A 27672-nucleotide genomic window follows, 5' to 3' on the forward strand; every position below is an offset into this window, starting at 1 on the left:
TAATAATAAGAAAGATTCATACCAGAAAATAGTTTTTTAAAAATAGCATGTCCAGTTTTGAACTCAGTATTTTAACAGTTTCACAATATACAACCAGTTTCTCAGGGACTGACCTGTCAGTCTAAACACACACACATAGAGTATCTGATTTCTGATTTTGACCTTGGATTTTGTCCTTCTCTGGAAGGTGACTTTCTCAGGCAAATAGGATAATAATGCTAAATATTTCCACTTTTAAAAATAAATTTCTTTTGATTCAAAATCATAAGACTTTGGAATTTACAGCAAGTATATTTTTAGGCTATAAATGATTAACAGGATATAAATGTATCTTAAGGTATCTTCACATTGCTTAACATTTTAGCAGCTATGAGTAGGATTATAATCAAAATACATTGCAGTAAATCATTTGTAAATTTGTAAATCATTACTTTCCAATGTTAGGCCATCCCCTATGTTATTTGATTTAAATTTATTTACATTTTAAGGGACACAGAAAAATCTATTCAATCAATCTGTGACTTTGCCCTGAAATTCTTACACTCAAGGTCTGTTTTGCCATGCAAATATTATCCGAGGGGGTTACATTACCTATTATTAGCCATCAATTACTACTTAATATTAGCAAAATATGCAAATGAGCTAGCCAGTCAGTTTGGGAAAGAAGAAAATACCTGATGCAGCTAGTAAGAGGAGGAACACCAGGGTTTCCTGATGGGATGCTGCAGGATGAACCAGAACAGATAGCAAGATGCTGGGCTTCAGCACAGCCAAGGACACATGGGAGGTAGCACATGATAGTCTGGTCACTGGAGGAATAGCAGTAAGTATTATAAGAGGGAAGAAACTCTGCAGCCGGGTGTTCAATGTGAGCTGGCCACTGAAGGGTTTAAGGAAGATCATGCCTACTTTCTTTTCTCCTTCTTCTCATCATCTTATTTCTACCCATCTCTTTGTGCCATCTTTGCTGATCTTAGGCCCACAGACTCTCAGATCCTCTCCTTGCCCCGTATGAAAGGGTGCTGATTTCTGTAGGCTATGTTTTCCAGGGTCTGTTCTCGTGTCTTCTACCTGGGTTCGGCTAATGTATTGGTTCTCAACTCACCAAGAGAGCTTTTAAAGCTCCTAATGCCCAGGTTGCACCCAGACCAATTACATCAGTCTTTCTAGGGGTGTACCGAGGCATTCAACGTTTTTACAGCTTCCTAGTTGATTCTAGTTTGTGCAGCCAAGGTTGAGAACCACCAGGCTAATGAGAGGCATAGGTAAGGGGAGGATTACAGGAAAGGAGGAGGGGCGGAGGTTGGGGGGAAAGCAGGGCATTTATTTCTCTCTTTCCAGCTCATGCAGCGTGTTTGTGTAAGATTTGGAGATGGTTCCCTCTAGTCCTCTCTCTGGCCTCTTGTAGTTTACTTATGTACATGTGCTGGTCAGTACTCAGCTGAAGACTCTAGGGAAGCTACAGATCTCTACAGCCCTCTCTCTCTGTAGCTTTCTCCACGTGGGTACTCTGTCCTGCTTCCCAGACTCTCAGCCTTGTCTCCTCAGCTCTAGAGACCTCTGTGAGCTGCTGCGTCTCACCTATGCCCCACCCACTGTGGGTGGCCCTGAGCTCCAACAACATTCTCTCCTCTATTTATTCTTCTGCCCAAGGCCGTGGAGAGGCTGCCTGTGGTTCTCACAGTGGTCTGGCTTCCCAGCTTTTCTGTCACCTACCTAACCAAGTCCCTGAATTAAGTCAGATTGGTGCCTGCCTCTGATGAGATCCTGATCCACCACTCTTCACTACTTACAAAGACTCCTGATGGCAATTGGTACTGTGAAGAAACAGAATACAAATGGAATAACTCAATTATTGATTAAAAAGCAAAAAGATGGTAGACCTTAAATAACTTTTTCCCCATTCTGATTCCTTAAGGGAGGATTAATTCTTCTTTAAAAATGGTTTTTACCACAATAAAAATGTTTTAAAAGATGACTTAATTCTCATAGTAAATTTGGAATTATGAATTCTACATGCTCTAGAGGACCAAGTATTATTCTATATTACTTAAAAATCAAAATCCTAGACATTTGTTCAATTTAGTTGAACAGTTATTTAGGCCCGAAGAGCCTCAGATTAGTAAGATGCAGGGGCTGAATACTAAAGGGAAGCGTATTGGAAAAAACAGGAGAGATTGAGGCCAGATGGATGCTGGGATCAGTAACCTGAATTTCATCTGGAGGCAGTAGGTAGCAATAGCAAGGTTCAAAGCAGGGAGGACCATAGATTTTCATATGTTCCTCCCTGCTTTGAACGTTGCTATGGAGGGTAACTTTGAAGCCAGGAGCCCACTGAGAAGGTTCTTAAAATAGTCCAAGTAAGAGACGGTACAGGCCTGAACTGCAGCAGTAGCAACAGAAATTGAGGGAAGGAATAGATCTGGGAGGTAAAATTGACAGAATTATTTGGATGTGGAAGTGAGGTAGAGACCCCTACATTTCCAGCTTGGTATGGTAATTCCAAAAATCTAATAGGAAATTCAGAAAGGAGATGTAGAATGGGGTGGGGGTGTGATTGTTTGGTTTGAAATTGAAACATCTAGATGGGGATGTCTAGCAGGCAGTTGACACAATATTGTAAGTCTGAAGCTTATAGGAGAGGTTAGGACGGGATGCAGATTTGCAGCAGTGAAAATCGGGAATGTGGATAAGATCAACAAGGAAATCTTGTCGTCTAAGAAGAGAAATGGGCTGAGGAAAATCAATTATAATTGTCTCCAAGATAGTATTTCAAGTTTCTGATTTATTGAAATGTTGGTCTGTGCTTTATTGCTTAAAGTAAGTATCCTTATGCTTGAGAATATTTTGTGTTATATGGAACTGTCATTATGGTATTACTGTAACCTGTTTCTATATATTGTTTTAGCAGCAATGGACTTTCTGAGCACCCCCCAATATCATCACCTGAGCCAGGAACCCTCTGTGGGTGTTCCTAGGTGGGCCAAGACATAAGCAAGGGAGAAAAAAAAATAAAAGGAACAGGACTTTAAGGATTGTATGGTGGTTACGAGCAGAGGCTGAGTCAGATTGCCTGGCTCTGCAACTTGGAACTATATGGCCTTGGACAAGTTACAGAACTTTTTGCATCTCTGTATTGTTATCTATAAATAGGGATATTATTAGTACCTGCTTCTTAGGGTTTTTTATGAAGACTAGATGAGATAAAACATGGCAATTGCTTCAACAATGACCAGCATAGATTAGGAGTTCAGCTTATTTTACTTTTTTTTCTGTCAGTCTGATATATTATGCTGTTTATAACTACAAGACCCATTGAAGCTGATAAAAATACAAGTTGACAGTACAATATCAGAAGTGTACAGATGATTAAACCTGCAAAGTCAAGATGTTTATGATTTTCAAAATAACTAACATTCTCCCTTAAACATCTTAGTCAAATTGAAATTTTTCTCCCCAAATTTCTGATGACCATAGATTTTCAAATGAAATGGAGTTATATCAAATTGGAAGTGCACTCCTGATGCAGCCTTTATATAATAGAATCTTTTGCTCTTATAAACAAAGGTTGTCTTCTTAAAGATTAGTCTATTCTGGGTGTGGCTCACACCTATAATCCCAGCACTTTGGGAGGCTGAGGCAGGAGGATGTCTTGAGCCCAGGAGTTCGAGATCAGCCTGGGCAACATGGTGAGACCTTGTCTCTACAAAAAATAACATTAGCTGGGCATGGTGTCACACACCTGTAGTCCCAGTTACTTGGGAGCCTGAGCTGGGAGGATCTGTTGAGCCCAAAAGGAAGTCAAGGCTGCAGTGAGCTGTGATCACACCACTGCACTCCAGCCTGGGTGACAGAGCAAGACCCTGTTTCAAAAAAGAAAAGGAGAAAAAATGAGTAGTCTAATTAAGTTAATCAGTACTAGAAAATGAAGTACTTTTATACTTTCAATTTTGTAGGATATGTGTAAAAAAACTGTTGATTTGATGTCATCTGACTAGTTAATGAAATAAAAGGTAATAACTTTTCTTAGCACTGGTGAAATGAGACCTGTTTGGCCTGTGTTTTCTCTGCCAGAGCAGTACAAGTAATTGACTGTGGCTTTAAGCCCAGTGTATGAGTATTCTTGGTCATGGCCCAGTTTTTCACAGAGGTACGAAGATTCCATGTGGAATCCTGCCAGCCAACTTATAGGCACTGTAGAATATAGTTTAGCCACAACATCAGTTCTACTGTAATATCAGTGTCAGTTTTTAAAATGTGAAATAAATGAGTGCTCTGTAGCAGTGAAACAGGAGTTTACTCACAAGGTCTGAGGAAGGTGGATTGCAGATGTAAAGTGGCTGTGTGTTCTTTTCTTTTTAGTGTAGGGGAGATTTTATGGTTCCATCGAAGTCATCATTCTCCACAACTCAGTTTTGTGTTTTTTGTTTGTGTTTTTCATTTATTATATAAAAACCATGGCAAAGCACTAAAGAAAACAAACATAAAGCCACACTGTAACTCCTGAAATTGGATAATCAGTCCAACATTTCTACAGGGGTTAGAATTTATATCATCTTGTGTAACTTTATTGTTACAATTTTGAAACTGAGTATTAGGGTGCTAAAACCATCCTCCATTTCATTCAGAAACAAGTGTTTCATAAAGATAATGTTTTGTGCCCTATTTTAAATTCCAATTATTTTATACAAAATCATAGTAAAAAGTGACATTAATCTTTTTCCTTGTTTTTGCACTATGTATCTTGGTAAATTAACTGTAGCGTACTGGGTAACAAATTTAGATCTGGTGTAGTCCAGGCCCCTTATTTTACAGCCCACCTGAGGATACAAGCCTGAAGTCTTGCACCCTTCAGAGTAGGCCTTGGTGTTAAGTGAGGCCCTTTGAGTTGAACTGGCCTGGCTTCCATCCTGCTTGTGCTCCTTATTTAACTGGACAATCTTGGGCCTGCTGTGTGAGCTGAGTCTCAGTTTTATTCATCTGTAAATCTGGGGATACTTATCTCATATTAAAGAGAATTACAGGAGAACTGATGCAAAGCACTCAGAATGGAGTCAGGCAGATAGCAAAGATGCAAGAAGCAGTCGGAGATGCTGTCATTGTTAACTATCAGTGGTGGGGGGATTTGGTGGCATTTGAGTGTTAGTTCCATTTAACTCATCAGAGTATTTAAGAAAATGTAGAATCTAGCTCCTTCACATGCTAAAAGTAGGACTTAAATATGTTCTGTCTCCTTTTCCAGAGTACCTCTCTTTTTAAAAAGCCCCAATCACCAAAAAAAAAAAAAAAAAAAAAAAAAAAAAAAAAAACCCGACTATACCCTGTTTAAAGAACACGAATTTTTTTTTTTTCTGACGCTGCCAGCCTTTCTCAGTGAGGGCTCCTCAGAAACACAAAACATACAGAATGACTTGAGTGACCATTTCTTCAGTTCTCCCAAGGATGGCATATAACTACTACCATTCGGATACATAAAAGACAGAATAATTTATTTCATATGATGGTGGCTTTAGAACATAAGGTCTTTTTCCTCTCCTGGTACCTTGGTTTAAAAATTTCATTTGCAGAGTCAGTTGGAATTTTTTAAAAAAGTTAAGTGCTTCTCTTTTCATTAGAATACTTACTTTGAAATCAGATTCATAACGTGGTAATATGGAAAGAATAATGCTTCCTGTAATTGACTAATGGACAAAAAGAAGGTCATTTTTATTCCTTTATCTTTAAGCTCTAAGGATTACAGAGCTGAGATTTAAAAACAGTTTTGTTTTTTATCGGGATAGGTGATTTGCCAAAGGAGATATAGCTTGTATTAAACTCTGGTACGAGGGAAAAAAAATACATTATCCTGCCTCCTCCTTGATCAATCAAAGGGCATGAATTTTAATATTTAAAAAATGTCTTTGTGAATTAAGCTTAAAAAATCCTACCTAAAAAATAGCACTCTCCAAAAGTGAATGATTTTGCCACCATCAAATGATCTTCAGGATTCTCCCGTCTTGTGGTGAGGTTTAGTTTCCTAAGACCAAAATGAGATTAAGCCTTGCTGAACTTTATCTGAGTTTTAATAATCATAGAATTATTACAAACTCTGAAAGAGTTTGAGATTATAAGAGTATACTGTTTTCGCAACATAAAAGCCAGGTGGATGGACGCAGGGTGTATCCAAGGCTGCACAGTTTGGGAAGTTCCCCCAGATCTCTTCACTGCCTGCCAGAGTGTTCTGTCCGACAGAAAGGCACAGGCACTTGACTCTGCTAAATCCTATAGTTCCAACTGCTACAGCTCGCTAGCTTTTTGAAAAACCCAACTGAAAAGTAGTTTAAACTGGGAGAGCTATGTGTTAGCAGTAAAATCTGCCGAATAACTCACTGGGATCTGAGTTGGAAAAAAATTATCTGGCAGTGTTGTGAAGTTTTTAAAATTTGGGGGATCAGAGAGAGGGAGGAACTAGGAAGGCACATTCATTTATAAAGAAGCTAATGAAACATGGACTACGAACTAGAAATTCCAAGTTGGCCAGAGAGGGAATCTACAGTAGCCAGACATTTATGGATGTTCGTTCTGGGTCTGCTCAACCCAAAACTACATACTGGTGGGAATACAAGAGATGAATACTCGGTTCTGGTCTCCTTGCATTTATACCCTGGCTTTAAAGCTGAGCTTAAATGTCAACCTCCTTCAGAGCCATCTAAGACTGTACTGATTCTATTTTAGAACAGGCCAAATTTCAGGGGTGAGGGACTTAGGGATTCTGAGGATCTCTCCCAGTGCACTGCTCTGAAAATATGGTAGGCCTGGGCCAGCTGCTGGGACAGGTCACAAGCCATCACCACAAACATTTATCCAGAGAGTTCATGTTTAGCACAATCCTAAATGTTTCAGAGAAAACTAAAAATATGCAGTCTCTCTCTGATTCATAGGCTCAGTAAAAAAAAATAACTTGAAAGGATGTCTTGACACACAAAATATAAAAATATTAGCGCACTCAGGGTGTCTGACATGGAATTATTTTAACACAATGAGTATTAGAGAATGGAGCTAATTAGAGCTTTTCTAATCAGAGAACACAAAGTTAGTGATTTCAATTTTGTTTTGTTTTGTTTTGCTTTTAGCCAAAAGGACAGCTGGCAATGTTCTGTTAGACATGAGTGATTGAGCGAAACTGTGAGGTTAGGTCAGTGTGAGTCCATCACCAGTGGATTTCATTTTTCATTTTGTGCCAACTAGAGAGCTTTGGATTTGTTAAAATATGGCATTTATGGATTATTCCTGTACTGCTAAGTCCTCTGCTAATATATGGAGGACACATAGGCCCTATCTTATACATATAGTCTGTGTCATAGCACATACGAAAAAATGACCTACCTAGTGATATAAAGAAGCCACATTAAAAAATAAATTGCTTATCTACTTCTTAGTGCCACGTTTTAGGCATTATAAGCTACTATCTTCATAATAGCTGGCAATATGAAAATTATAATTGCAGCTATTATTTATATGTGGGTAGATTTCTATTTTCCTATTCCTTTCACATTTTACCTCCAAAGACATTGATACCCATTTTTGGAGGAAAAGCCCCTTGGAGCTATTTCAAATATAGGTTCTCATTATCACATTGTAAGCTATGGAGTCTCAAAAATTGAAGAATTTATGATCAGGAATTGAAAGATAATCATTTGGTTTTTATCATCCCTTGAAAAGAACATCTTTGCAAAGAAATATCTTACCATGTAATATAGCTACCAGGCTGACTTATTAATAACAGCATTACTTATAATCAAGCTATTCATAGTTAAGAAGAAAAGGCCATTGTTGCAAAGTGGTATAAATGGATCCAGGGCTTTTACTGGCATCACATGGTTTTCTTTCTCTTCCATCTTCAGTGGCTGGGTTGATTGAGGTACTTGCTGAGTTAAAGAGAGCAGGACAAACACCATATGTACTGTACCTTTTGTGATTGCAGACTGCCCTTAGACTGCCACCATCTAACAGGCTGAGGTGATGGTCAAAGTGTATGGCAGACAAGAGTAAAGATGGTTCCTGCAAATTCCATTACCTAGACAACCACTGTGGAGACCAATTTAGCACTCTATGCTCAGCCTCAAGCTAGATACTCCCTATGGCCTAAAAATTACATTTTTTAGGTAAATACCTCCCTGGAGAAACTCATACACATGCAGAAAGATGTGTACAAGGATGCTTAGTTGCTTACTTGTGGCTTTCTTACAGTGAAAAAGAGAAACAGTCTAAATAACCATCAATTGAGGAATGGATACATTCAATATGGTATAGTCATAAGGTGAAATGTTAATGCAGGGGTTAAAAGAAATAGACTAGATCAATATGCCAACATGGAAAGCTGTCAACACTATGATGTTGACTGGGGAAAAAAGCAGGTTTCAAAATAATACACAATTCGGTACAGTTATACAAATGTTAACGATAAATTTTAAAAGTTTAGCATATTTTTATGGATTTACATATATATAAAGACATTTAAATTTGTAGAGGAATAATACACTCTAAATTCACAGTTGCCCTAGCTTTCTGGACAGGACAAAAAGAGAAAGGGACTTGGATGGGGAACAAAGGGGACCTCTACATTATCTGTAATATTTTTTCTTTAAGGAAATAATGGCAAAATATTCATAATTTTCCATTCTTGGTGCTAGACAGTCTCTACCTTTTTTTGGTATTTTCTACTGGGAAATAGTTTGAAACCCATGTGTCCTTACAGTGGATCAATATAACCGTCCTCCTGTAGAAGAGCCAAATGTGTGTATGTGTATATGCATATGCATGTGTGTGCATAGTTATAGCTGTATATGTTTTAAAGAAACATTTATCCAAATACCTCAGGTAAACATTGAGATTTTGTGTCCCTAATATGCATATTGTCTGTCTATATTTTGCCCTAAATGGCATAAATGATTACAAGTCTGTTTTGTATAACAACCATGGCTTCAGGTCTTATTTTCTTCTCTTTAAAATGAGATCAGGTGCAAATGCATAGTATGTTGTTAAGAATTAGCTGGGCGCAGTGGCTCATGCCTGTAATCCCAGCACTTTGGCAGGCTGAGGCAGGTGGATCACCTGAGGTCAGGAGTTCAAGACCAGCCTGGTCAACATGGTGAAACCCCATCTCTACTAAAAATACAAAAATTAGCTGGGCATGGTGGCGGGCACTTGTAGTCCCAGCTACTTGGGAGGCTGAGGCAGGAGAATCACTTGAACTTGGGAGATGGAGGTTGCAGTGAGCCGAGATGGCACCACTGCACACCCGCCTAGGTGACAGAGCAAGACTTCATCTCAAAAAAAAAAAATTAATATCAAACTGTGTCCAACAACTTAGATTTGAATAGTAATTCATGCTGCTATAAAGACACATGCACACATATGTTTATTGCGGCACTATTCACAATAGCAAAAACTTGGAACCAACCCAAATGTCCAACAATGATAGACTGGATTAAGAAAATGTGGCACATATACACCATGGAATACTATGCAGCCATAAAAAATGATGAGTTCATGTCCTTTGTAGGGACATGGATGAAATTGGAAATCATCATTCTCAGTAAACTATCGCAAGAACAAAAAACCAAACACCGCATATTCTCACTCATAGGTGGGAACTGAACAATGAGAACACATGGACACAGGGAGGGGAACATCACACTCTGGGGACTGTTGTGGGGTGGGGGAAGGGGGGAGGGATAGCTTTAGGAGATATACCTAATGCTAAATGATGAGTTAATGGGTGTAGCACACCAGCATGGCACATGTATACATATGTAACTAACCTGCACATTGTGCACGTGTACCCTAAAACTTAAAGTATAATAATAATAAAATAAAATTTAAAAAAAAAGAAAAAGAAATCAAGATACCAAAAAGCCAAGTGATGTCCCAAAGCTCATAAAGTTTATTACTGGCAGTAAATGCAGGTATGAGTGTTTGTACCAGCTGTTTCGTTATCTTGAGTAATAGAGTGTCAGTTTACTGCGTTTTTATTGTACAAGTCAAAAGTCTTAACTAATTTGGCTAATTATATTTCTACATATACATGGAAATATTTGGCAGACTGCAATTATATAATTTTGAAGGATAATCTGGAAGAGTGGATAAGAAAATAAATTTTCTCAGAAGCTTACTTCATAGCATACCTCTCCAAAGCCTTTCCAACTTGAAGAAGTAACAATTCCATTCTTATTTCTGAAATACTGAGCAATTCTTACCTTTTTTCTGCTGAAAACGTCTTTAAATAGTAGTCTATAGACAAACAGTAACTTGCTAACTTTTTCTTTTTCTCTTTTTCCTTTTTTTTTTTTTTTTTTTTTTTTTTGAGACAGGGGTCTCACTCTGTCTCCCAGGCTGGAATGCAGTGATGCAATCTCAGCTCACTGCAGCCTCAACACCTTGGGCTCAGATGATACCCCCACCCCAGCCTCCCAAGTAGCACAGACTACAGGCATGTGCCACCATGCCCAGCTAAGTTTTGTATTTTTTGTAGAGACGAGGTTTTGTCATGTTGGCCAGGCTAGTCTTAAACTCCTAAGCCCAAGTGATCTGCCCACCTCAGCCTCCAAAAGTGCTGGGTTTATAGGCAATGAGCCATTGTGCCCAGCCACTGAGTTTTTCTTTCCTTTAAAAAGTTAACATATAGATTGAAGCTCTGACATTATTGAAAAGAAGAATAAACTTTTGGTTACATTTGTCCAGGTGTACTATACCTTTGGACCATCTCCTGCGCGTTGTGGTTGCTGAGTACAGTGAGGAATCCTCAGTGATGCAGTGTTGGCCAGTGGTCCTTGGTTATAACCATTGGCCAAGCATTTCATTCCATTGAGGAGAATGAGAAGAGAGCAAGTTGGTCTAGGCTTGACTCCAGTCATCATCCTAAGCCCTGGTAGGATCGTTGAGTAGTGTAGTAGTTACCCTGTTTTCTTTTTTCCTTCTTTTTGCCAATTTGCCTATAAAAAGTGTATGTGTGTGTATATGTACATGTGTGCATTTGATCTAGATTCAAATCCCACACTTAGTCCTGTCTAACATTGGATAAGTTAGTAATTTTAGCTTTGTTAAGCCTCAGGTTCCTCATTTGTAAAACGGGGCAATAATTATACCTAACTTCATAGCATTATCCTTAAGATTAAACGAGATAATGCTAGCAAGCACATAATAAGTCCTCAACTATGAACAGTAGGTAGTATGGTTACTAATTCATTCCTCCAACAAGTATTTATTAAACACACTGGGTGACAGGCACTGTGCTATAATCTAGGGATATATGGAATCTGTAATAAGAAAGACAAAGGTCAGTCCTCGTGGGACTCACATTCTACTGGGCAGACAATGAACAGTAAGTAGATGATTTTACTTCTGATAATGATGGGTGATTTAGGGCAAAAGTAAGACAGAGTGAAGGGTCCTAAGAGTGACTGAGGAGAAGCAATTGTTTCAGCTCGGTTAGGCTGGGATACTTTCCCTGAGGAAGTGGCATTTGAGCAGAGTCCTGAATGGAAGCCCCCAGTGAAGATCTTGGGGACAGAGAAAACCACACATGTGAATGGCCAGGGAGAGGGTAATAAAAGGACACCAGTGCACTGGGCAAGGATCCTGGGAAGCTTGAGCATCATACTAAGAATTGGAATGTTTTTCTAAGAGAAGCTGAGTTTTAGCAGAAGGTGATATAACTGATTTCTGCTTTTATGTTTTTTGAAGGCAATTGCTTGGGCAGGGGATTTCTTATTATTTATCTCACCCTACTTTACAAAGGTCCATTTTTCTTCATTCTCTGAGTTTTAGAGAAATTACAAGCTGTGCTGTTTTTTTGAGTCATCAGCTGATGATTCATGTACTATCTTTGCTGATTTAGTGATTTCTACCAATCCAGATGAAAGTTTTTTGATTTTTTTTTCAGCAACTTCAAAAATATCAGAATAGGTAAATAATCTAGATGAAAAGTAAAAAACAAAAATAAGTTTAAAAATCTCCAATCGCTTGAACCTGGGAAGTGGACGTTGCAGTGAGCCGAGATTGCGCCACTGCACTCCAGCCTGAGAGACAGAGCCAGACTCCATCTCAAAACAACAACAACACAACAACAACAACAATAACAAAACTCTAATCTTAACAAAAATTATAATTATGGGATAATATTTTAAAAATAGTAATTATACTACCATTTGATTGCTTATTACATATAAAAGTTACAAAAGCATCGTGCTAAATGCTTTTCCTATAAGCCCTATTTAATCTTTTTAACAGTCTTGTGAGTTAGGCATTGTTATGTCCATTTTAGAGATGAGAATTGTAGAGTGATTAAGTTTCCCATGATGACACAGCCAGTAAATAATGAACTTAGGATTTAAACCCCAAAGTCATGTTCTCAGCTGCTACCTTATAGCTTCATAGGCACAGGGTTAGATTAGCAACTGTTTTGTTCCTTTATGCAACCCAGTCTCACCTCTTAGTCTTCCTCATTTCTGCTTTGAATGACTAATGCCTGGTATCACTTTTTCAATGGTTTCAACCACCCTCCTATGTCTCCTCCTGGTGAGATCTCCATCCCTGTAAAGTGCCCCCACGTCCCCAAATTATTCCTTCTACCCTGAGTGAAACTCTTATTCCTTCAGGGTTAGCTCCTCTTAGCAGTGTTAGGATGAGAGTAATGTGATTAAACTAACTTGTACTGAATATAAGTGGCAAAAACTAATGTTTCTAATGATGACCACATATCATTTAGGAAGAATTAATTCACAATTAAATATTGTGTTCATTCAATATTTCTTTAAAGGAGACTTTATTAAATGATCAGTGATTGTTCTAGGGTTGCAGTGTTGAATATGACAGACATATTCTTGTGTCATGGAGCTCATGTTCTGTTGGAGGTGGAAGACAGTAAAACAGAAAAGAAAATGTCAGATGCTACAGAAATGTTAGGTTTGGTGCCTATGACATTGGGAGTGGATATAAAATGAATAAAAGCCAGAGTTCTTCTGAGCAGGACCTTGCATAGCTGGAATGAAGGAGAGGAGTTATATTACGGGTTAGGTACCAGATGAGTACTGGTGCCATTCACCAAGGAGAAGAACCCAGGAAGAGAGGTGTGGGCTCTGGGTAGGGGAAGAGGATCCTGGAGTTTGGAACTTGTGGAATTTCTATGAGATGGGGAGGATGCCCATTGGAAAGTTGCATTGATAAGCCCAGATTTAGAGAAAGGATGAAGTTGGAGATGTCTTTCAGAAACATTGGCATGTAGAGAACAGCTCCATCTTCCTCCTCTCTATTCCCCTTTCTTATTTTCACCTGGTCAATCCATTTTGGGAACTCTTCATCAAAGAAGGAACATGCCGTTATCAGTGTTACTTCTGGAAGCAGTGCCATAGAGCAGGACTGTTGGGAAGAGACAAATTCAGTGCTTCTAACGTGGGCATAAAAATTACATCCTAATGTCAGAACCTGAAGTGTTGGATGAAGATATCACTGATATTCTTTTAATGTTACTCACTGAAAACTCAAGGGCTTTTATCCTAGACCCTCCATTTTCCCTTTGGGCATTTCTGTGGGACTGGAGAAGCACAGAATGGAAGAGAATGTGTTGCCCCAAATAGCCTAATGACTTAGGTGTCACTGTCTGTGCCTTGGGCTTATCTGGTAAGTGCAATGTAAACTGAGAAAGAAAACAAGACTTGACCAGCAAACAGTCTGCTTGTGGTGAGCAGAACCCTGTTATCTGCTCAGAGCATGTGCTGAAGTTCCATTGCACAGTGCTTCAGGATGCTCCAAATAAACAAACTGTAATCAGCTACTCATTGAGCTATTTATTGTTTGTCCACATAAATAAAAATATTTATTTTCAACCATAGCCTATTAATGTTAGTCAAAAATGTTGCAGAATATAGACATCTATTTTTAAAATATATTTCTAGGCCTCTTTTTTAAGTCCATTCATTCTTTCACATACCCATCACTTATTCCTATACCATAATCAGATATCTTAAGCATACACACACTCGCGTATGCACACATGTATAATACGTGCATAGTGTATATCCCTAGCACTTAGCATAGAGTATGTTCAATAAGTATTTGTTAATTGATATTCTATTTGAAGTATTCATATTTTCTCTTCAGTTCGGGACTATTTACTGAGTGCCTGGTATGTGTCAAGCGTTGGGGATAAAAATGAGCCAGCATAATATGAAAGTCCTCACCCTGCATGCAGAATGCAGTCAGGTTGTAGGTGCACTGTTACAACCAAGATAAGTGTTGTGAGGAGAGGCACGTGATGCTGCAATCACATATTAAAGGGAATGGACCAGGCATGAGATGGAGCTGGGTGAGAGCTGAAGACTATCAAGACACAGAGACAGGTGGGGATGGTGGCCGAGTGAGTCCATTTGTCATCCCTGCGAGTGGGAGGACTGAGAGCTAGGCAGTGTTGTGCCAGACAAGGTGACAAGGAAAGATGTTTTATAATAGAATCTTCTTTATATCAGCAATTTTGATGCAGACGTTCCTACTGTGTTATGTAGACTTTCTGATGATCCATGCAGCTCTTGAAGCAAACAAGCACTCTTGTTAAGTCTGACACAGAACACCATTTCTTTGTCCAGGAAGAAAATGATTATGGCAACACTATTTCCTATGTCTTTCTTAACTCTTTGGACAACTATATGGTTTACCCACACCCAATCTCCCAAGAGTTTCAAAAGAAAGGAATAATTTAAATATGAACTTAGCTAGAATGTTGTATGGTTTTGAAGCCAAAATAGAAACCCAGACAGTGATCCCTTCAGGTTGAGAACCATGGGTCAGACATCACACATCATTTAATGGGTCTGTTTCTACTGCATGAAACACAGTGACTTGATGTCTGTTCATTCTTTGAGAAAGTAGACATGCACTTGGAAAAACATTCAAAAGGTATTTAGTAAAGTCTCTCTCCCACCCCTTGGGCAGTCCCCCAATTCCTCTCCTTAGAGACTATCCATTATATGAGGTTCTAGTGTTGTATCCTTTTAGAGATATTCTGTTCATATGTAAGTATGTAGCTGTATGTGTCACTTCCTTTTTCTGACATAAATATTACAATACTATACTTAATATTCTGCAATGTCTTTTACCTTGCTTTAAATGCCAAACAGTTCTGGAGGCTGGGAAGTGCAAGATCAAAGTGTTGGCAGGTTCAGTGACTGGTAAAGGCCTCGTTCTCTGCCTCCCAGATAGCGCCTTGAATGCTGTGTTCTCTCATGGCAGAAGGCAGAAGGGCAAAAGGGGGAAACAGCTCCCTCACACCTCTTTTACCCACTCATGAGGGCTCCACTCTCATGACTTAATCACCTCCTTCATACTATCATCACATTGGTGAATTAGTTTCAACATATGAATTTTGGAGGGTATACAGACATTTAAACTGTAGTATCTACAGTCTATGATTTCTACCAGTTTTAATTTTTTTTTTAGTGTGGAACATGAACCTTAATATACTTTCAGAACAATCTGAGAGCAGAAGTCTTTTAATTTAAAAATTTAAAGGTTGCCTTTCCCATGCCTAATTTGACAGTACTTTTTTCCCCACCATTTAAATCTTTATTATTATGTGATTATTAAGAAGTACATAACTCACTATACGAACTCAAAATCTACAGAAATATACTCCTTAGGCGATGAAGGGCCCTATCATCGCAGATTTCCAGGATAATCATTGTTCGTGATTTGCTGTCTGTCTCCTTCTTGGTTTGTTTTTATATTAATATAATGTGAATATGGATATTAATTGATTCCATATTGAGTACACATACAGATATTTTATGGAGAAATGGGAACAGAATAACCATTGTTTTAAGAGATTTACCTCATGGTTCTCAACAGGAGCCATTTAAAAATGTGCACAGGACAAATTTTAGTGTTTCAGACACTGGCATTTAGCACCCAAGGGTCAGGGATTTTAAACATCCCGCAGTGAATGGTGGATCCCACACAATAAAGAATTGCACCATCCAAAATGACAGTAGCTTGTTGAGAAATACTGTTTTCTTGAGAGTAATGCTTCCTTTTGCCCTCATATTTTATCAGTTTACATAAGATTATATTAAATGATGTTATGGATTCATGGAGTGCCTGAGCAAGGCAGGCTCTTTTTGAGTACAAAGAGGAAGAAGACATGGCCGTTGTCTCCCAGGGTCTCAGTCTTCAGTGTGCAACAGACTGTGATGAGTCCTCTAATGGAAACAAAGAGTGTAGCAGAGGAACAGCGGGGGATAGGAGGACTAATTATACCTGGAGACATCTTGGGAGGCTTCTTGGAAGGGATGATCCCTTTCAACAGTGGGACTCTCAAAATCACAGGTACCAGTGCCCCAAGTCATATCTTGGAAAAAGGGAGAGAGAGACTGTCAGCCCTGCAACTTCTAGATAAGCACTTGGTCTGAACATGAGCTGTGGCAGCTCCTGCCTGTTGCTCAGGTCACTGATTCTGTGGCCTTGTCTCCTCTCCTCTCTGGCCACTCTTACCACCATTCTAGCATTAGAAAGGGTACCATGATGTAACTCAGGCCACCTTCTTGGGATGGGAATCCCAAGGAATGCCAGCTGTGATTCTTTCAAACCAGCCAGTCCTGGAGTGGGACACAGGATGCAGGAGATGCCATGGAGAGGACAAAAAAAGGGGAGAGAAGACAAGAGATTCCAGACAGTTACAGCAAAACCCTATTCTGCTAGTCAGGGACACAGAAATCCTGGCAAGATATCCACAGTAACATATCATGGAAGATAGCTGGGAGGAGGGGGACAGTTATGAGAAAACAAATTTTCTAGACTAAGATTTAATTCTTTCAAGGCCTATCCTTTATATTTTAGTTATTTTCTAAAGAGTTTGGATATATTTTTTCTTACTCTCTTAAACTGACAATAGAGAACATCATCTTATTCAGGTCAACAGTGTGAATCAGTGATTATGTAGAAATAAGCTTCATTCCTGGGGAGGAGGGCACATCAAGCGCTTGTGCTGAGCACAGGAGTCTCCACTCTAATCAGCAGCTGATGTCTGCCCACTCTGCCTTACTCTAGGAAGACATCTATAACAATTATGAAAAAAAAATTTTTTTTTTAAGGGACAAGTTTATATAGACCATAAAAGGATAATCTGGGGCCAGGTGGATGGCTCATGCCTATAATCCCAGCAACTTTGGGAGGCTGAGATAGGAGGATTGCTTGAGCCCAGGAGTTCATGACCAGCCTGGGCAACATAGTGAGACTTTGTGTCTACTAAAAATCAAAAGTTAGCTTGGCGTGATGGTGCACACCTGTAGTCCCAGCTACTTGGGGGGCTGAGGTGGGAGGATCACCTGGGCTCTGGTGGTCAAGGCTGCATTGAGCTGTGATGACGCTACTGCACTCCAGCCTGGGTAACAGAGCAAGACCCTGTCTCAAAAATAAATAAATAAATAAAATAAAAATAAAAAGCTGAGAATGATGGAGCCCAATCTAAGGGCGCACCATATACTGTCTACCATACAGAAAACGTAATCCAGTTTATATATGAGGCAGACTATAGACTGTGCTCCAGGGATCTGGTGTCAACAACCAGCTCTTTTCATTAGGAAATCTGGTAAAAACTCCAGCCAGGTATAGCTGAGGAAATTGCCCAAGTGGTCTGTGACCTGTCTGAAACATTGCTTTTTGAATCTTGGTTTGTTGCTGGTCTGTCTTCATCTCTCACCCTGGCCTCGAGCAACCTTGTATGCATTGGTGTGCGTGCATCTTTGCGTGAGGGCTTGCAACACAAAGTGTAGACAAGTGTCAGTCTAACTGCAAATACTGAACTTCCAAGTGATAAAAAACAATCTTCATCTGGGGTCTTTCATTTGTATCCAGTGTATTATTATAATTATTTTGGGAAGTTTTGTTTCTCTGCCAGGGGCTTTGCAAAATGCTTGTTGCCATCAGTCATTAGGTGAATATGGGTTCTCCGGTGGTGCTGCTCTTTTGCGTCTCAGATCTGGGCATTGTAGGATAACTCCACTTAGGTCTTTCTTTGCTGCTCACACCCTGTGTTGTTTCTGGAATAATATCCAGACTGTATCTGGACTGGAAAAGTTCACTTCTTTCTTCAAAAATCCTTAGACTGTAATCCTTCTTGTGTCTTTCAGTCACCCTGTCTGGCCACAGATGCTTGAGATTCTATGGTGAACCCTTGTTCGCTTTGTTTCCTCTGCCTGTGATGCTCTTTCTGCCCTCTTTGGCCAACCACTTCTAACTCAGGTGGCCTCAACCCCCAGGGTTGGCTAAGTGTCTCTCCTGTGTGGTCCCATTGCACTCTTTGGATATCTCTTAGTATATTATATTTAACTTATTTGTTTATGTGTTTGTCTTCCCAACTAGGCTGTAAGTCCCTTGAAGACCAAGTAGATTTCCTCTTCATTTTTACTCCCCTCACAGTATATGGTAGATAGTGGCATCTTAATAAATGTTTATTGAGCAAAATTTATGTTCACTGTGGTTTTTAGTGGCTTTTGGTGGGGGTGGGGGAGGATGGATTTAGCCATATTATAGTTGGTTAAATTTAGAAAAGTAGGGTCTCACAACTAACTACACTGTTAGGAATTACAGAATGACTCATAATTCATTGTATCTATATCTTGAACACTCTTGAAAAAAATACCAGTTTTATTGTAAGATAACCACAAATCAGCTTAAACTGCTAATACTGTGAATTGTGCTTATATAAGAAATTAGAATCTGTAACAATTTTTTTCTCCTACTCTTGTAGTTTGCTCAAATACAGGATAAAAAATGAGTGGCAGGTGATTTGGGTTTTCCACAGGGTAGTGTTTTCTGCTGCATCATTTGCTTCTTATCAATTGTGTTCCTCTTTATAGATAACTTCAGTTTACCAACCACCTGTTCTAAAATTGCCTTTGTTTCTTGTCTATTTTTATTACCACTGACTTCCTGTTCTGAAATAGGACAGTCATGTTGTTTTTGAGTTTTATCATTATAGGTGTTCAGTAGGTATCTGTATCTCGTGGAGAGACTTTTTTTTTCAGTGTCTTGTATTTCCAGACATCAGTGCCCATAAGATTACTGATTATACATCAGTAATCTTATGTATAATCTTATGTAAAAAAATTCTAGGACCCTGAACATATGCTCATATTCAGCATAAAAAAGAATTTGATTGTCTAGAAAATGATCCAGTAAAATATGCTTTAAATTCCTTTATATTAGCAAATCCCTAACTTTATTAGAGTGAATGTGTTCATTTGCTTGGGTTACCACAAAGTACCACAGTCTGGGTGGCTTAAAAAACAGAAGTTTATGGCCGGGCGTGGTGGCTCACGCCTATAATCCCAGCACTTTGGGAGGCCGAGGCAGGTGGATCACTTTAGGTTTGGAGTTCAAGACCAGCCTGGCCAACATAGTGAAACCCCATCTCTACTAAAAATACAAAAATTAGCCGGGCCTGGTAGCATGCACCTGTAATCTCAGCTACTTGGGAGGCTGAGGCAGAAGAATCGCTTGAATCCGGGAGGCGGTGGTTACAGCAAACCAAGATCATGCCATTGCAAAAAACAAACAAAAAAACTTGGAAGTTTATTTCTTCACAGTTCTGGAGGCAAAAAGTCCGAGATCAATTGTCAGTAGGGTTGGTTACTTCCAAGGGCCTCTCTCTTTGGCTTAGGTTTTCTTCCAGAGTTTTTATTTCTTCCCTTGTGCCTGTTTGTGTCCTAATCTCTTGTAAAAACACCAGTTATATTGGATTAGGACCTATCCATATGACATCATTTTACCTAATTACCTCTTCTAAGGCTATATTTCCAAATACAATCACATTTTGAGGTACTGGGGGTCAGAACTTAAGACTTCAGCACATGAACTGGGGGAACACATGGTTCAGTCATAACAGTGCGTACTACGGCAGTTTAAATATCCTATTCTGATACTGAAGTACTTTTCAGTGACTATTCAGTAAATATATGTGTACTTCTTTGCCTTTTCATAGATCCAAATGCTGTCTTTCTTTCTGCTCACAATTTTACCCTTGCTGATTTCTTGAAGCCACTGGCTTCCTCAAAATGGTTGGTGAGGAAGGAATGCGAATGCTCTTGTCTTTTGGAATTCTGGGATAAAAGTTTTGTCAGAAACCAAAGAGTATTTACTTGGATACTTTTCCTTAAGATGATGATGATGATGAATCATTTATTGAGTGCTTATTTTGGGCAAGTCATTGTGTCGTCATTTTCACAACAAACCTACAGAATACATGTTTTTATCCCCACTTGATATATGAGGAAACTGAGGCTCAGAGAGATGAAATAACCTTGACCTGGATACTTCTTATTTTGTGTTTTCTTTTTTAGGGTACCTGTTTGCTCCTAAAGGACTATCAATTGTGAAAGTAGAAATGTGGGAAAGAAGGGAAGGCTATATCAAATTCACAGCCACTCTGCTTGTTGATGGCAATCTGAGACCTAAGGGTCCCAGAAGTTGTGAACCGGTCACTCCAGTGACTGAATTCCATCTGGGAAGAGGTTTGAAGGCAAAGCACAATCTACCTCCTAAACTGGATCAATTGACACTGGGTTATTTTAAGCCAGGAGTTTTGGACTATGGCCTGGATTGAATTACAGTTGTCATGGCAACCCTGATTCAGAGGTGGGCTCAAAAGACAGCTTCAGGATAGACAATTTGTGAACACTAGGAAAGTGGATTACCAACATTGTTTTATGATGGGATTATATGACAGTATTACTGGGGACAGCTTGGAATGAGTTAGACCACTGGTTCTCCACCCTGGCTCAGTAAGAGAACAACCTGGGGAACTTTCAAAATGCCTGGGTTTCAACCATAGAGATCTTTATTGAGATAGGTGTGGGCCTCGGCATCTGTAGTTGTAAACAGTTACCATGGTAAATCTGATGTCCAGCCAAGGTTAAGAATTAAGGAGCTGGCTCATGCCTGTAATTCCAGCATTTTGGGAGGCCGAGGTGGGCGGACTACCTGAGGTCAGGAGTTTGAGACCAGCCTGGCCAACATGGCAAAACCTCGTCTCTACTAAAAATACAAAAATTAGCCAGGCATGGTGGCGCATGCCTGTAATCCCAGCTAGTCAGGAGGCTGAGACGGCAGAATTGCTTGAACCTGGGAGGCGGAGGTTTCAGTGAGCCGAGATCATGCCACTGCTCTCTAGCCTCGGCAACAGAGCAAGACTCTGTCTCAAAAAAAGAAAAAGAATTAAGGAGCGAGGCCAGGTCAGTGGCAAGCTGTGGCTCACTGACCAAATCTGGCCTGCTGCCTGTTTTTATATGGCCCGTGAACTAATAATAGTTTCTACATGTTTAAATGGTTGAAAAAAAATCACAAGAAGAATAAGATTTTGTGACACATGAAAATTATTTTATGAAGTTGCATTTCAGTGTTCATAATTCAGCTCTTGTTGGAACATGGCCATGCTCATTCATTTACATATTGCCTGTGGCTGCTTTCATCCTACAGCAGCAGAGCTGAGGAGCTGCAACAGAGACCATGTAGCTCGTGAAGCCTAAACTGTTTAATGTGTGGTCCTTTATAGAAAAGTGTTTGCTGACCCCTGAGTTAGGGTAAAGAGAGGCCACCCACAGGGCTGGCTTCGAATTTGTAAAAGGAGGCACAGGTTTGTTTAACTTGTGTGTTCATGTAGTATATTTTGCATTTTAATTTCCTGTGGCTTTTTTTTTCCCTAGCAGAGGGAAACTGATGAATCTGTAGCAAGTTTGTTCAATAAAAGTTTCATTAAGGCAGATTGAAACGTACTTTTCTCCTCCAAACACACAAGTACAAAGAACATAATGTCCATAGAACAAGATGACCCAGACTTTTTGTAATACTTCACTGAGAATCTGCTAAATCCCTCTAATATCTGTTGCCTATTTCATCCACACCCTTCAACTTTTTCTTTTTTTGTCTTTTCTTCATCTTTCTTTTCCATATGTGAGATTAGTGATAGCTGGGTGTCTGAGAGCATTTCCCTTTGTTGATTCAGTGTTGGGAAAAAGGGAACAGTGTTTATAGGAATGAATTTTTTTTTTTTTTTTTTGAGACAGGGTCTTGCTCTGTTTGCCAGGCTGGAGTGCAGTGGTGGGATTATGGCTCAGGGCAGCCTAGACCTCCCAGGCTCAAGCAGTCCTCCTACCTCAGCCTCCCAAGTAGCTGGGACTATAGGTGTGTGCCACCAAGCCTGGCTAATTTTTTTTTTTTTTTTTTTGGTAGAGACAGGTTCTCACTATGTTGCCCAGGCTGGTCTTGAACTCTTGGGCACAAGTGATCCTCCTGCCTCAGCCTCCCAGGGTGCTCAGATTACAGGCATGAGTCAATACACTCAGTCAGGAATGATTTTAACATAAAAAGCAAGATTAGGAAAATACCACTGATTGTCGTGTTGGTTTATTTCTTTTACCTTTTACTTTTCATCAAATTGGATTCAGAAAACAGAGCATTAAGGTTAGGAAAATTAACAGAAAATAGAAAACAAGGGAGAAAGATAAATCCCTACCATTAGGGTGTATTTTGTGCAGAGAAGTAGCCACTCTTTGCTTCCAAACCAGCTCATCCAGTTCAGAACGAGAGATTGAAACCTTATGCTTGGGTGCACCACTTCAGGCCTTTGCTTATTTTCTTTCTACTTATACTTTTGGCAGCGGTAATGGTGGGGGTGAGAGAATGCAAGAGGTTGGTGTATATTTATTAGTTTTGTAAACATATGATACCATGAATTTTTAAAAAGATGAACATGTATCCATTGAACTGATAGGAGAAACTATTTGATTTCCAAATAGTTTATAGTAGTTAGTGAATGATAGTTTTCAATGACCTTCAGAGTCTCCTTGTGAAACTGCTTGGTATCTTGGGTATTATGAGCAAGGCCACATTCGTGTTTACACATTCTCATTTTTATCCTTCCTTGCCCCATTGTAGTGAAGTGGTTACAATCCCAGGCATAGTTGTCCTACAGCCACCTGGAAGGAAGCCAGTAATGTCATTACTGATGGCAGTGTGCCCAGACTATCTTAAAAAAGCATCATCTCTGCTACAAATTAAGTTTCAGGAAGGGTGATGTTCACTTTTATATTAACAAGCATTTTGAAAAGGCTGAGGGCAGATATGTTAGAAGCCATCTTCCTATTCCTAAATTCATGCTTAAATGTAATTGTCCTTCAGTTTTCCCACTCCTGAGTTTGGAGTCTGCTGGATGATGGGTGGTTTGGGGAAGGAAAAGATAGGTAATATTTGCATGTTTTGTACACATATTAGATTGTATATTAGGGACTCAGTTTATTTTCCTTTGCTTTTTTTTTATTTTATTTTTATTTTTTATTTTTTATTTTTTTTTAGGGTTCTGTACATTGGCCTGGCCTGCAATACGGCTCGCTATATTTATATTTCCTACCTGGAGAATGCCTGGACTGTTCTCCCCATGGAAGTTCTTCAAGGTAAGTTAACAGCTGGGATTGAAATTATTTCTCTGCCTTCCCTGAGCTGTGGCTAAAAGCCCAGTGGCCTTCAGCATCTGATTCTATAAAGGAAGGGCAGGCCTACTGTTTCATGTGATTTTGAAGTGGTTGTTAAGGAAGAGATGACATCAGGAGGGATGGTTCCTTGGTTACCTGAGTGCTGCTCTGTGTTGAGCCAAACAAAGCTGGACTTGACCCACACCCTTGTGATTAAACAAAGGAAGAGGAACTCTAGAATAAACTCCTGTGCACAACTATTAGACATGGACATCCAAGGGTGGTTTTAAGATATAAAAATATTTATCTTTTAAAGTTTTTGGTGTTTTTAGTTTTGTAGGTTAACTATAGTTACTGAAAAAAGATTGTTGTCATAATTATTTTATCTCTTCAGTTATTTTTATCACATCTGGTGACTTATAACTAAAGTTTTATAGCCACACCGTTGTTTTTCCATGAACTTTAAAAAATCTCTGCTCAAATGTCCTGCCCTGAGTTCTCTTTGCTTCAGTGTACTGTCTGCCATCAAGACACAACTGAAAAAGTTTCTAGAAGGCTCTTGTCATGTAGCTGAAGAGTGCTGAAAAAATGGATTACTATTCAAAGCTCATTGCCATGTTAGCTCATATAGTACTGACCACATCCTGAAAAGTCCTGATTGGCATCATGATTAAAATAAAGTTTCAGGACAAGATCGCTGGAGTTGAGTGATGGTCCAGGCTACTAAATCATTAATTGCACTAAACAGTCTGTGATTTGATTATATATGATTTCATTAGCTTTATAGATTGCCATTATCATTTTCCCTTACCCTAAGGAGACAAATGCGGTGTAATCAATGTGATTAATTGTCATGATGAAAGATTGAGAATTTCAATCTTTTAAAATGAAAGATTCATAATTATACATCTAAACAGAATGTACAAAATGTCAGCTCATTCATCAAATTCCATCATAGCAATGAAAAAAGAACTTATCCTAATTGAAAGGAGATATAATTTATATTCACATTATAATTATAAAATTCAAGTATATATATATATATATATATATATATATATATACTTTAAGATGCTTTTCTCAGATTTGATGCAATGGTGTAGCTAGTGAAAGGAGATTTTGTTTACAAATATATAGAAAATGGAAACTTGGTCTTTAATAATAAGAAATTATTGTTTCTAATAATTAGAACTCTGGAAGGGTCCTGAGGGGAGGCACACATCTCAGTTTTGTGTCATTTAAGAATAACAGGAGGGTGGAGCCAAGATGGCCGAATAGGTACAGCTCCAGTCTACAGGTCTCAGCGTAAGTGACACAGAAGACTACTGATTTCTGCATTTCCAACTGAGGTACCGGGTTCATCTCACTGGGGATTGTCAGGCAGTGGGTGCAGGATAGTGGGTGCAGCGCGGTGAGTGTGAGCTGAAGCAGGGCGAGGCATCACCTCACCCAGGAAGCGCAAGGGGTCAGGGAATTCCCTTTTCTAGCCGAGGAAAGGGGTGAGAGACAGCATCTGGAAAATCGGGTCACTCCCACCCTAATACTGTGCTTTTCCAACAGTCTTAGCAAACGGCACACTAGGAGATTATATCCTGCACCTGGCTTGGAGGGTCCTACGCCCACCGAGCCTCCCTCATTGCTAGCGCAGCAGTCTGAGATCAAACTGCAAGGTGGCAGTGAGGCTGGGGGAGGGGCACCCGCCATTGCTGAGGCTTGAGTAGGTAAACAAAGCAGCGGCTGGGAAGCTTGAACTGGGTGGAGCCCACCACAGCTCAAGGAGGCCTGCCTGCCTCAGTAAACTCCACCTCTGGGGGCAGAGCATAGCCAAACAAAAGGCAGCAGAAACCTCTGCAGACTTAAATGTCCCTGTCTGACGGCTCTGAAGACAGTAGTGGTTCTCCCAGCATGCAGCTTGAGATCTGAGAACAGACAAACTGCCTCCTCAAGTGGGTCCCTGACCCCCGAGTAGCCTAACTGGGAGGCACCCCCCAGTAGGGGCAGACTGATAACTCACACGGCCGGGTACCCCTCTGAGACAAACCTTCCAGAGGAACGATCAGGCAGCAATATTTGCTGTTCACCAATATCTGCTGTTCTGCAGCTTTCACTGCTGATACCCAGGCAAACAGGGTCTGGAGTGGACCTCCAGCAAACTCCAACAGACCTGCAGCTGAGGCTCCTGACTGTTAGAAGGAAAACTAACAAACAGAAAGGACATCCACACCAAAACCCCATCTGTACGTCACCATCATCAAAGACCAAAGGTAGTTAAAACCACAAAGATGGGGAAAAAACAGAGCAGAAAAACTGAAAATTCTAAAAATCAGAGCACCTCTCCTCCTCCAAAGGAACACAGCTCCTCACTAGCAATGGAACAAAGCTGGACAGAGAATGACTTTGATGAGTTGAGAGAAGAAGGCTTCAGACGATCAAACTACTCCGAGCTAAAGGAAGAAGTTCAAACCCATGGCAAAGAAGTTAAAAACCTTGAAAAAAGATTAGATGAATGGCTAACTACAATAACCAATGCAGAGAAGTCCTTAAAGGACCTGATGGAGCTGAAAACCACGGCACGAGAAATAGGTGACAAATGCACAAGCCTTAGTAGCTGATTTGATCAACTGGAAGAAAGGGTATCAGTGATGGAAGATCAAATGAATGAAATGAAGTGAGAAAAGAAGTTTAGAGAAAAAAGAATAAAAAGAAACGAACAAAGCCTCCAAGAAATATGGGACTATGTGAAAAGACCAAATCTACGTCTGATTGGTGTACCTGAAAGTGACAGGGAGAATGGAACCAAGTTGGAAAACACTCTGCAGGATATTATCCAGGAGAACTTCCCCAATCTAGCAAGGCAGGCCAACATTCAAATTCAGGAAATATAGAGAAGCCACAAAGATACTCCTCGAGAAGAGCAACTCCAAGACACATAATTGTCAGATTCACCAAAGTTGAAATGAAGGAAAAAATGTTAAGGGCAGCCAGAGAGAAAGGTCGGGTTACCCACAAAGGGAAGCCCATCAGATTAACAGCTGATCTCTGGGCAGAAACTCTACAAGCCAGAAGAGAGTGGGGGCCAATATTCAACATTCTTAAAGGAAAGAATTTTCAACCCAGAATTTCATATCCAGCCAAACTAAGCTTTATAAGTGAAGGAGAAATAAAATACTTTACAGACAAGCAAATGCTGAGAGATTTTGTCACCACCAGACCTGCCCTAAAAGAGCTCCTGAAGGAAGCACTAAACATGGAAAGGAACAACCAGTACCAGCTACTGCAAAAACATGCCAAATTGTAAAGACCATTGAGGCTAGGAAGAAACTGCATCAACCAACAAGTAAAATCACCAGCTAACATCATAATGACAGGATCAAATTCACACATAACAATATTAACCTTAAATGTAAATGGGCTAAATGCTCCAATTAAAAGACACAGACTGGCAAATTGGATAAAGAGTCAAGACCCATCAGTGTGCTGTATTCAGGAAACCCATCTCACATGCAGAGACACACATAGGCTCAAAATAAAGGGATGGAGGAAGATCTACCAAGCAAATGGAAAACAAAAAAAGGCAGGGGTTGCAATCCTGGTCTCTGATAAAACAAACATCAGAAGAGACAAAGAAGGCCATTACATAATGGTAAAGGGATCAATTCAACAAGAAGAGCTAACTATCCTAAATATATATGCACCCAATACAGGAGCACCCAGATTCATAAAGCAAGTCCTTAGAGACCTACAAAGAGACTTAGACTCCCACACAATAATAATTGGAGACTTTAACACCCCACTGTCAACATTAGACAGATCAACGAGACAGAAAGTCAGTAAGGATATCCAGGAATTGAACTCAGCTTTCACCAAGCAGACCTAATAGACATCTACAGAACTCTCCACCCCAAATCAACAGAATATACATTCTTTTCAGCACCACACCTATTCCAAAATTGACCACATACTTGGAAGTAAAGCACTCCTCAGCAAATGTAAAAGAACAGAAATTATAACAAACTGTCTCTCAGACCACAGTGCAATCAAACTAGAACTCAGGATTAAGAAACTCACTCAAAACTGCTCAAGTACATGGAAACTGAACAACCTGCTCCTGAATGACTACTGGGTACATAAGGAAATGAAGGCAGAAATAAAGATGCTCTTTGAAACCAACGAGAAC

At 39.7% G+C, this 27672-nt stretch overlaps 2 protein-coding genes and 1 long non-coding RNA gene across 9 annotated transcripts in view; 1 reads left to right on the forward strand and 2 right to left on the reverse strand.

Annotated features, from left to right (window-relative positions):
* On the reverse strand, positions 1–24505 carry LOC107973870 (uncharacterized). Its single transcript, XR_001716374.3, has 3 exons — positions 23435–24505; positions 16288–16378; positions 1–13398 (listed from the first exon to the last, which is right to left on the reverse strand). It is a non-coding gene; the product is annotated as an uncharacterized LOC107973870 (long non-coding RNA).
* Positions 1–27672, forward strand: part of MFSD6 (major facilitator superfamily domain containing 6) — a 92746-nt gene that overhangs the window by 32110 nt on the left and 32964 nt on the right. For 5 of the 7 annotated variants that reach the window (XM_016950205.3, XM_054680027.2, XM_016950207.4 and 2 more), the window contains one exon: positions 23380–23477. In XM_016950205.3, the coding sequence (XP_016805694.1) occupies positions 23380–23477 (98 nt within the window). Of the gene's footprint in view, positions 1–20439; positions 20665–22257; positions 23268–23379; positions 23478–27672 lie in introns of those variants that run through there. The other 2 variants (XM_054680028.2, XM_054680029.2) reach the window with 2 other exon arrangements.
* Positions 1–27672, reverse strand: part of NEMP2 (nuclear envelope integral membrane protein 2) — an 89597-nt gene that overhangs the window by 1400 nt on the left and 60525 nt on the right. The window lies entirely within an intron of this gene.

This window comes from Pan troglodytes, chromosome 13, assembly GCF_028858775.2.
Source record: "Pan troglodytes isolate AG18354 chromosome 13, NHGRI_mPanTro3-v2.0_pri, whole genome shotgun sequence".
Classification (NCBI taxonomy): domain Eukaryota; kingdom Metazoa; phylum Chordata; class Mammalia; order Primates; family Hominidae; genus Pan; species Pan troglodytes.